Raw genomic sequence first — 11401 nt, forward strand, 5'->3', positions numbered from 1 at the left:
CACGTGAACCTCTCCCTTCCGTCAGATTTTGTCATTCCGTGTCGAAATTAGCTGCACGATTTCGGGAACTCGACAACGTCTTCGCCTTCCACCTTTTACCCCTACGAGCTCTGCTCGATCAATCTCCCAGGCGAAAGGCCGCGCAACGCCCTTTTCTGTTTTTCCATCTGTCTAGTTTCTAGTTTCTTGTCGACCCGTCGTCATTTCGTCTTCGCTGTTTTTTTCTTTTTCACGGGACACTCATCCGCCTGTTACGCCGCGGCGCTCTTCGTTACGTCAATATTTTCCAACGCCCGTCCGTTTTTTTCTTATTATGTTATAGTCCGTATATTTTTGTTAGGTACAACTCCTACAGATATATTTGCGCCGTACCTACATAGCATCCTGAGAGACCAGAGTCTTTATCTTAGCGCGTCCAGTATCTACATTTCAGAGAATTGAAACCAATATATTTTCATCGAATTTAATTTTGCGTCGCTGTTACCCCAATCCCCTCCTCTCTCCTTATCGTCCCTTGATTTCGCGATAAGCGCATCAACGCCGTACCGTACTACATTTAATTGCTTCGCGAGATTCGCGACGCGAAAATAACTTCCTCGTTGAGGAAGGGACCGCGTTCGCAGCCCTCTCCTCCGCTCGTTCGTTCGTTCCCAAACGCGATCGCGGAAGTCCGCCAACATATCGTTCCGACAAAGGAGGGTCGACCGAGGCAGCAGGGAATATGAAGCGTTCGTTGCGAGGGGGTAGCTCCAAAGTGTCGTTCGCGCAACAATCAAGCGCCATTATAATCGTTATCCTCCCGTAACAGAATTGGTATTCGTATCTTATTGTCAGTTACGACACAAAAGGCCCCTCGACGTTGCGGGTCTTGCGCGAACGAGACTTTATCGAGGGACAATTATTTCCAACAGATGCGTCGGAATGTCACGGGAGAGGGAAAGATAATCGAGTTATTTTCTTCTCGCCTCATTCTAGACTAAAAACGTGGGCGGAAAACGTCCCCGACGTGTGGTCGGAAACTTTTTTCGCGTCTCCTTGCGTTACGTCATACCTGGGTTGCGCAATCGAGACCAACCCTCGAGCCGGTCCGCCCAGCATCCCAGTTCGGTCGGTATACGATTCCTCCTCGCGACGCGACGACGTCGCCTTGACCGAGTAAACGGTCACGCCAACGAGAGTCACGTCTCGGAGAAGATCGGGGCCGATATAATTCCGATGAGTTCAGATTCCGATGTGCTCATCGCGCGTATTAAGATGATCACCTTTGTACTTACTTCATGACGACGGAAACGAGAGACGATTGACGTGACCTCGGCGAGACGCGGGAAGTCTGCTGCTTCCCATCGGCACACCTCTCGCGCGGAAAGCTGAACTCGAGGCGAGGATTATATTCGTATACGGCCGCGATCTCCCCGACTCGAGGAGAAAGGATGGAAAGTGCCGGAAACGTGGCTGCGTGACTTACGTGGGCATCGACACGGCAGGACATCCAAGCTGCAGGAGGCTCCTGGCGAGGTGCTCCGGCGCAGGTGCGTCACTCGCAGCTTCAGGTGCGTATCGCCTGGCGGACCGGGACGATCTGCTGTTTTCGCCGCCACCCGCGCATCTGTCCGACGCCGACGAGGACGACGTGGAGGTCGACGCCGACAACGACAACGTCGACGATGGCGACGATCTCGTGCTCGTCAGGCGCGCGCGTTCTCGCGCGACCTGATCGTCGCTCGTTCGTGGAATCCTCAGGGAACCGCCGCGACGCAGGCCTAGCTCGCTCTCTGAAATTTTATGTATTCACGATTAGTCATTTACTTGCGGCGATGATTGACGTGGGCCGCTGTTATCGCGTCAATCACAAAAGTGAAAGCAATCCGCGAAGAACGATTGAGAATTCTAGGGAACGTCGATGTTGTTATAGTTGAAGTTATAAAAATCTTCCTTTCACACTCTCTTTTTAGACTGTAGAACTAGGTGTCCTAGTGTCCTTAATTTTTATTTTTTATAACGGATGAATAAATTTAACATCGATATCTCTTTTCCGGGAACATTATTTGCGATTACAATGTTCTTGATTTTTATTTTTAACGTGCAGCGTTAAATGGAACTTCCGAATTGAAGTCACTCTTCCAGTATATTCCAATCAAAATCGAAAAATCGTGACACTTAAATATAACTATCTAGGCAAAAAGCATATATTTTTATACCATCAAGTATATCTGTACCTTAGAGGTAAAGAATCGTATCTCCACTTTTCGTCGAAAGAGTTAATACTTTTTCTAATATATACCATCAGGAGTTTAAATTGTATAATGGTAAAGGGTTTTAGGTCCATTATTACCAGTTCCTAAGATACGACGTTTAGAAAAAATAATCGTACTGGAAATTTTCATAAAGAAATAATCAACTTTAAATCCTGTTTTCTCTAAATTTCCAACAACGGAAATACGATTCTTTATACCTTTAAGGTATACAGATATACTTTTATATCATACTTCGAAGCAAAGATAACGAAAGTCTGTTCCTCACTCATGTGTTCTTCGCTCGGTCGTAGAACTTTCACGATGCCGCCTTCGCACAACCACCGAACATTCCTGCGACAACTTTCCCCTTCGCGTGCAACTCCTTCGGGCGAAGTTACTTCGACGAACGCGACAAATTGTCTGCGATCTATCGGTCGCGGGACAACCGGAACTGGAAAAGGAGTCAGGCGATGAAAACGATACACGCGCCAGCGACGCACTCGTCGTCCGGTCGCGCGTCAGTCGTTCCCGTCGTCGACGGCTTTAATTCGTTTAAAACCTCCGGTCGTGCGTTACGTCAACCCGTATATTAACGACGCCCCGCGTCTCCGATATACTATACCTGCGTTACGTGAACGCATTACGAACACAGGGTGCCTTTAGCTTAAGTGACTTGAACCTCGTGTCGAACGCGCCGACTTTTACCCTGGAGCTGGAACACCCGCAGAGCCATGTTAGTGAAGATCGACAGTTCGCTGTCGACCGGTCATCCCCGACGATCGAGCTATATACCCTCTAAATATCGCGAGTTTTTCGAAAAACGCGATCAGATCGAGTTTTTAGCGCACGTATTTGAGCTATGCCTATAACGAAAAGTCAATCTATATGAGAAATTCGAGATTAAGAAAACTCAAAGCAAAAATTGAAACGGTACAACTTTGATGAGTTCATAAGAATCGATGCGTCATTGAAATGAATATTGATGTTTCTGTAAGAATGGAAAGATGGAAATTTTATTTGAATTGTCAAAATTGTAGATAAATAACGGATTTATACATTATTTTAACATGACTGTGCAATTTATTATTTATTTAGTGAGAAAAACGAATGATTCATCCTTTACTTTTATTTTAATTAACTTTAAAATTTTGACGATAGAAGTAGACGTAAAACGTTCGGAATGATTTTAGGATATATTTTTTATGTAGGAACATAAAAATTGTGTTAGATATTTATTAATTATTATCATAGGCACTCTAAATAGTCCTAAAATTATTTTTTATTTAACGCAAGCTTAAATAAAATAGTCTTTCGTTACCTTTTGTAAGTATATAAAGGTGTCAAAAATACGTGAAATCGAGGTCACCAAAATTATACCGATTTTAATCTCTAATTCCGTATCAATGCTAATTCAAGACGACGCGAATCACATCAGAATGAAACGAAAGTGGAACAAATAGATCTAATTCTTTTCTCACTCGAGAGGTATTTCACGAATGGTTAACGAACGTTATACGACTTCGTAGCCTTCCGTCCAACAACTGAAAATTCAAGAGTGCGGTGGAGGCGCGCCGTGTACACCGGGATCCGCCACGTTTCTGGCAAAGTGCCGCGCATCGCGCAACGTCCTGTGTCATGCGGGAAAAACGTCGTCATCTCACGGAAGATTCGACAATCGCGCCGGGCGGGTCGAAGGGCGATTCGCGAATTATTTGCAGCACGGCACGGCATGACGGTGGAGCCAGTAGGCGGTTCCCGGAAAACCGCAGCGTCCCGGAATTCCCTTCGATTTTCAGACTTTGAAAATCGTGGGTTGAAGAGGAACGACGTGCTTCACGGAACTCAGCTTTGCGACACCAGAGCGGAAAAATAAAATGCGAAATATAAACGAAATATAAATAAGATATATAAACGACGATTTATATGGTGACATCGCAAAAAAAAATTCAACACCGTTGTATAAGATCACAGGAGTCACGGCGATATTGCCATTTCATTACTTGGCGTGTTTTATTCGTTCTGATGATTATTTTGACAAGCGACCCTTAAGTTGCCGACGTTAGAATGTTGACGAGAAAAACCCTTGACTTCGCAAATGAATAATAGCGGGTATGAGAACGTTGTAGGACAGTTCCTCCTAAGATTTCGGACAAGTCTGATCAGCCGGTGCGATTCGCGATAACTATATACACCACATCATTTGTATTTTTTTAGATAAAGTTCTTTGCAACGTTAACTCAGCCCGCTCCATCGAAATTACATTGCACACGAGAAATTTATTGACAGAAATTTAAATCAATTTTCTTAGCTGCACGTTCATCGAATTTATATTATATTCGATTAAATAAAAAAAAATATATATAAGAAACTAAATGAAAAAAATACCGAGGATTCTCTCAAATGTCTACAAAAAATATAGATTTGTGATAACAACCGATAATTTGGAATAAAACCTTGATGGATAATGATATATTTGCGTTAATATAATTTTAATCTTTTAACTGTTCAAAATTTACTAATCATTATTTTCATTTAAAATTTTCCTTAAACATTCTGCTATCTTTTATTATTTAAATATATTTGATCTTAAAATCTTAAATAACCGTAATTATATCTATCATAATTTTTTCTCTGATTACGAGACAAAATTCTGAGAGAGATATAGTTAAAAGATATTTTGTACCTCACAAACACGAAATTTACAGACGCTCTTATTGATCTATTTTCCCTTTTGTCCAAAATGCTGATATATTAAATGCTCTGTCATTATCTCACACTATCCATTACAATTAATCCATCCACGGTAAACATCGATCGTGTTCTAGGCAAGAATGGTCGTTTATAACAACCAAACAATTTATCTTCGATATTAGAACGAAAGTGGCTCGTTTGCGTAACTATGTTTAATTGCTGCTGTTAGATGCAGCTGCTGCTTTGAGAGGAGCGATAACTGTCCGCAATTTCGTCGTAGATATGTTGAAATTATTTCACTCAGAGTGTGTTGCAATGAACATTAAGTAGATAGACATCGAACTACGGTGGGGAAGAATAATGTAACTACTTCATATCGTTTTGAAAAATAAAAAAGAATTTAAGAATATCTAATATAAAATGTAATCGTTTTTAACAGCAATTTCTATATGGTCTTTTCATATAAAAATGCAATAATTATTTGTCACCTTCTTAATAAAAATATTCGACGTTATTTCTACGAATAACATTAAATATTTAGTGATAATTATCTAGTGAACGTCCTTGGTAAAAAAAAATATTTAATGCAAAAAACTTGGTGTCACGTGAATTATTTATTTCTTTTTCGCATTGTTTTCACATTTGGATGGGATTTCACTGCAATGTAAAGTAACAAAGTACGCGTCGCGTGCAACTAATATCAGGAGTGCCGTGTAAAATGCAATTATTCCATCATGATGATTAATACGCGCGATCGTAATTAACCATATATTTTTGCGAGTGAACTGAGCGAATCTGCGAAGAGGAGGAGACCTGAGAGTTTCAACGCAGTCATGCAGCGTGTCTCGCTACTCGCTACTGCGTGTCGTATCAGTGAGTAACGTTATCTTTTAACATCTTATCTCAGTTGATTTATTTTTAACTTTCCTTTCAAACCGTTATTGGATTACGTAACCGTAACGTACATGTCTGATAAAATAATAATTATATCGCACATATTTTTGGGATGTTTTATCTAGAATAACATAAATTAATAAATAAATAACAGTGTAAAAAAATAACAAATAAATGATGTTGTTTTATTTTTCTTTTTGTTTATATTTGAAATAATATTCCGTGAACGATTTACACGAATGTCCAAAACTGTGTGAAAACTGTTTTTATTTGTGTTCCGTGTGATATGTATACAAAAAAAAACATTTAATGGGAAAATTCATGTTTTCCTCCAGGTGCCAGTTTTCTCGAAAAGACAGGCAGGCAAACATGCAGTTTTTCCTGTGACGCAAATCACACACATCGTTTAGATAAAGGCTTAGATAAAGTTCAAAGTTTGCACGACGGTAATAATGTCTTATAGCGAGATGGTATCGGTAATATGCACGCCATACACAATTTCGATTCAATGCAAATAGATACGATCCGTCAGCCGTCAGTGTAGGATTCAGCGACCTCAATTTGCCGATCGAGTGTTTCACACGATTCTCGCACCTTTCCGCTCTACTGTATGACGCGTTAACGCCCAACTAAATTGCAATTAGTATAAAATAAGAACGTATAAAATAATGTATGAATAATTATATATTATATAGGTATAGGAAAATATATATATATGTTATAAAATAATTTAATACATAAGATACATACATAGAGGAAAGTCCCCTATTATGAGATAGGAATCCTAATATGAGATAACGGGGTTTTTTCATGGTGCAATGGGATCAACAGATGGGGCCTACATAGAGCCTTTTAACTTAACATATCTCATTAGGATCCTATCTCATAATAAGGAACTTTCCTATACATATAATATATTATACAATTGAGATTTTACTATAAGCAGCGTAATAAAAATGTGTATTCGGATAATTTTCCGAAATATAAACAATTAGCTAACGCGTCATTAAGTAGCAAAAAACGATTCTTTAACGACGAGGTTTGACATACAAAAATATTATACATAAGAAAATCACTTTATTTTCAACACTAAGCGAATTTACTTTAAAATAATATGACAAAAGTGATAAATCAAACTAAAATTGTTAATGTGTTACTCTGTCGTGTATTTCCCGAATTATTTTTAATACCTGAGCAATGTCGCCGACTGCACTTGACCGCAGTTGAAACTCGACAGGTTTACGATGACTTCGAGCGCCGCGGTCTGTTTGCAATAATTCGGTCAGCGTGGCGTCAGTTATCAGACGGCTGCCAGACAAAGTCGCGTCGCAATACCGGATTTAATTTCGGAAATTTGCGACACACAAATGCAAACAGATACTCGGAATGTTCAAAGATAAAATTATATATCGAACGTCGGAGAACGGTGGCGTGAGATTGCACCGGGGAAAAAGCCGCCAGCGCGAGCGGTCGTTATCCCGATCGCGTCACGCGGGTTTCGAGAGAATGACGTCGGGACTTTGGAAAATTGTTTTCGTCGTCGATCAAACGTAAATCCCGTCGGGGAAACTCCGAGCAAAGCCGATAAAAGTGGATTTACGAAACCTGCCGCGGAAGACCTTGAGGCGAATGATTCAAGATAAAAATGCATATCGCGGTTTCGACCTATACGTGACATCCGGCCAAAGATTAAAGGAGCGTAACGAGCACTTGAGCGTGAAATCATTGGCCGCCGACAAAGTTTAAGTTCATATGGACCAAGTATACGTTTCGATTCAAGTTTCGTAAGTTTTGAAAACGTCTAAAGGCGCTTATTAATATTAATTTCGAACGCGTGTGCGCCTCTGCGCCAAAGCAACCGTTGCCAATTGTTGGCCATAAACTTTCCTCAGAATAATCTGTTAACGTACGTTCGCACGTTGATTTGTGAACATTCTACCGTAGAACAGTGTATACGATTAAATAAATATATTTAAATAAAATCACGACTGTGTGTGAATAAACTTGATCTCCCTCCGAGGGCACGGAGTTCACGTGACGTATATATATATATATGCCCTCACCGACGCCGAATGCTTTTATACTTCTCGCTATTAATAATCTTATGTGCGTGATAACAAACGGCTCACGCGAGAAAACGTAACGTGTTGCTTGTGTCATACGTTACATGTGTCTCTGATCGTATATAATGTCGACGTACGTAACGTTACACATGTTTCACTTGACGCGTTCTTTCGAGCTCGTGTTTTGCTAGGAAGATGAGTCGGAACGAGGCCGACGATTAGGCACTAATTACTTAATGCCGGAATTTGTGTTCCGTGAATAAAGATACATTGTTCTGGAAGAACGTTTCTTTGTACCGTTAAAAAAATACTGGCAAGCAAAATTAATAAGAATTTTTTAATACAAGAAGAAGAAGTAATAAGAAATCGTCTTCATATTGTGTTGCAAAGATCATTATATATATATTTTTTGTTTGCATTAGCTGCCTATATTTTCAGATTTTCATGCACACAGACTCCTTACGTTTCCATCTTATTCCCAAGTAACACATCGCAGTCAAAATGACATCATTTTAACGTCATATTTATTCAATATTACGTCACTTTTTGGTCAATATGATGTCAAAATGATGTCATTTTGACTGCGATGTGTTATTTGGGTTAAATATGCAAATGTCTCTAATACACAAATATAAATGAAAGGAAATATGAGTTATTTAATACACAGAATCAATAAAATATCCTCGATTTTCTTTTCAATCACAGATTCTTTGATAAGTGTACCTTTGATAAAAAAAAAATTTGCATTCTAAGAAGTCGATTTTATATATAACATATTACAAAAAAATAATTCTTCAATACGAATTTTTATTCGACCCAATTGGTCGAAATGATGGTCGAAATGTCATGACGATTATAAAGGCCACAACCAATGGTCGAAACTTCGCGATGATTATAATTAATAAAGGTAACCAGAGTCATACTTATCGTTAATCTGGCCAAGAAAAAGTTGCTAATTTAAATAATTCAACTGATTAAAAATTGCAGAAATGGATAAAAATAACGTAAAGAAATATATATATTCCGAAATCGTCGAAAAATTTACGACCGGAAAGAGATAACTTGTGAATATTTCGTGTATTAATTTTGTGTTGAAATTTTATCGCAACAAAGTCTTGTCTATGTATCATATTGACCATATTGTAATGGAATTCTAATGATTACTTTTGAAGCGGAGTTTCAAACGCTTAGTATAGCAAAGCAAAATGTATTACCTACATGCGAGAGCTCTTTGGTACCGGAACCTAAAGGATATCGATCGCGATGAAAGCACAGAACGTTGTATCGCATATTATGTGAGTAAGAGAATATTTCGTTTCTCATAACGTTCATATGCACACGATATCAATTGCAATGATATTTCTCAACGCGTGTTAAGTATCGGATCAGTTTCAACACACAATCGCGAATCTATATTTATCAATCCGAAAACACTTACTCAACGTTACATATTTCATTTATTATAGTTAGTAAGTGCAGTTTAGCAAGCGACGGAAAATGCGATATTATAGTGCAAGACCTGATTAGCGTTGAAAATCACAGTATCAAAAATAAACATAAGATAATTTGTCTCTTCTATAAGCACGCTGAAGGAAATTAGAAATTATGGATTAGGTAAAAAATTAGGTCAACACGAATATGCAATAAGTCTAGTTTTGGACACCTCTAACGTCGATTAGAAAAACCGTTGATGAAATTAAGCTTCACAGATCTTTTCGGTAAATCCTACTTGTTCATCCTACCTTCCTCGGCAGGAGAAGTCGACGGTATCCTCCAACTCGTGCCCCTTCGCAGACTGACGACCACTTCCGCTTCCGGTTCCAGCATTCCGATCGTTCATCAATCCCGTCAGGTCGTAAGGAAAAGGAAGGATGGGAAGAGAGAAACAATAGGTCGCGTACGTGGTATCGCGACAAAACTCGGCCAAACTAAGTTGACACTGGTCAACCGCGTCTATTCCTCAGACAGGCGAGGAATTCCCGAGGATGCCTATCGACCGGCTACTCGCCTATCGCGCGGATCGGCCAATGGTAGTGACAGGGACAGTCACGTGCGACCGCTTTCGACAGTGTGTCCTCGATGATCCGTCAATGCAGTGCGACTCGAGCAACGTATATACTTATCTCCGCGACTCTTTTTTATAAACGCGAGCATTCCGGACGCCGATCGGTACCGGTAGTCGCCACTCGCCCCACCGTCGCGAGTCGCACCGTTTGACATTCATTCACGGGTGCATTGCGTGTAAATTATCTACCGCGAGAACGTCGCTCTCTTTCCTTCCGTCCGTTTATTCGTTCCCCTGGTTCCCCACGCGAAGAAACTGTCTTCTTTCCCGCACTTGCTCGGTAAGCCCGGATTCTGAATCACTCGAAGAGACGATCTGATAACTGGCGGACGATTTATTGAATTTTGGAATGCTAGAACAGATGATTAGCGAGTGATCAGCGTGATGAAATTTTGACAAATATTAATTATATCAAAACTGCAATTGAATATTTACGTTTAATTAAAATCAATACATTATTTCTATTATTCGTAATTGTATTGATATTACTAGAACTCATGTATAAATAATAAATATATTATTTCATTATCATATAAAGTGAACTGGAGTTTAGGATAAAAAGTTTAGATACACTTTCATCAAACTTCTCTTTTAAAGTGACAAGGAAGCCCAAGACACATACGAAAGATGATATTCTTTTAAACATCTTTATAGCATTTTCTAGACTTTTAGTGAGTTTGAGTTTATGCAAAATACTCTTCACAGATTCAGTGACATTTAAAAATTTTAATTTTAATTAATACCTGAAGAACAAATGTATGATAAAACTGAGACTTTTAAAGAAAGAGTTTGCTAAAAACATTGCTAAATAAGGTACCAATGTTGGAACATTCAAGATCTATGTTTGAACACCCTTATCATTTTAGTTCTTAAAAAAATATAACGCGAATTAAAATCAAAGATAAAAATATAATACGAGAAAAATATTTTTATCTTTAATTCTTTGATTTTAATTCGCGTTATAACTTATTTAAGGACTAAAATGATAAAAATGTCCAGGCATTGGTACATTTAGCTTATTCCATGAAGTATTACAACATTTCCCGACTATAATTACCATTTCAGATGTAACTCTTGACTTTATCATCAGCCAATATACACGTTTTTGATATTGCAATACGATACGTCGCAATTTGAAACATGGTACGCATATGCCATCAAAGTTGAATCAATTATGACGTTCGTAATCAAAAGTCAGTCTCTGTCATTCGCTTAAATATACCTTCAAGTGCGGTAAAATGAGATCGATCGCGATCCGACAGGAAAGTCACTCCAGCAACACCTCGCGCGAAGTGTGGTCGACGTCATACTGCCAGAAGTATCACTTCTCGCGTACGTAACACACCGAAAAGCCGACCGCTGATGCTTGTTTGCAATTCGCGAGTTTACGTGTCGACGCGCGCGTCAGCTTCCAGGAATTTGTGAGATCTCGCAGAAATAATCGGCCGGCAGGC

At 39.3% G+C, this 11401-nt stretch overlaps 1 protein-coding gene and 1 long non-coding RNA gene across 5 annotated transcripts in view; one reads left to right on the forward strand and one right to left on the reverse strand.

Moving 5' to 3' along the window:
- The window catches only part of LOC143893162 (uncharacterized), a 66851-nt gene extending 55551 nt beyond the window's left edge, over window positions 1-11300 (reverse strand). For 2 of the 4 annotated variants that reach the window (XM_077398210.1, XM_077398208.1), the window contains exons 1-3: window positions 11005-11096; window positions 9625-10299; window positions 1466-1772 (exon numbers count right to left, since the gene is read on the reverse strand). In XM_077398210.1, the coding sequence (XP_077254336.1) occupies window positions 1466-1772; window positions 9625-9709 (392 nt within the window). In that variant the 5' untranslated portion in view covers window positions 9710-10299; window positions 11005-11096. Of the gene's footprint in view, window positions 1-1465; window positions 1773-2520; window positions 2540-9624; window positions 10300-11004; window positions 11097-11169 lie in introns of those variants that run through there. The other 2 variants (XM_077398209.1, XM_077398211.1) reach the window with 2 other exon arrangements.
- LOC143893189 (uncharacterized) lies at window positions 491-7804 on the forward strand. The gene is made up of 2 exons (XR_013255732.1): window positions 491-1550; window positions 3761-7804. It is a non-coding gene; the product is annotated as an uncharacterized LOC143893189 (long non-coding RNA).
- Window positions 11301-11401: the final 101 nt, after the last annotated feature.

Source organism: Temnothorax americanus, unplaced genomic scaffold (assembly GCF_048541705.1).
Source record: "Temnothorax americanus isolate GAGA-0224 unplaced genomic scaffold, ASM4854170v1 Scaffold12, whole genome shotgun sequence".
Lineage (NCBI taxonomy): Eukaryota > Metazoa > Arthropoda > Insecta > Hymenoptera > Formicidae > Temnothorax > Temnothorax americanus.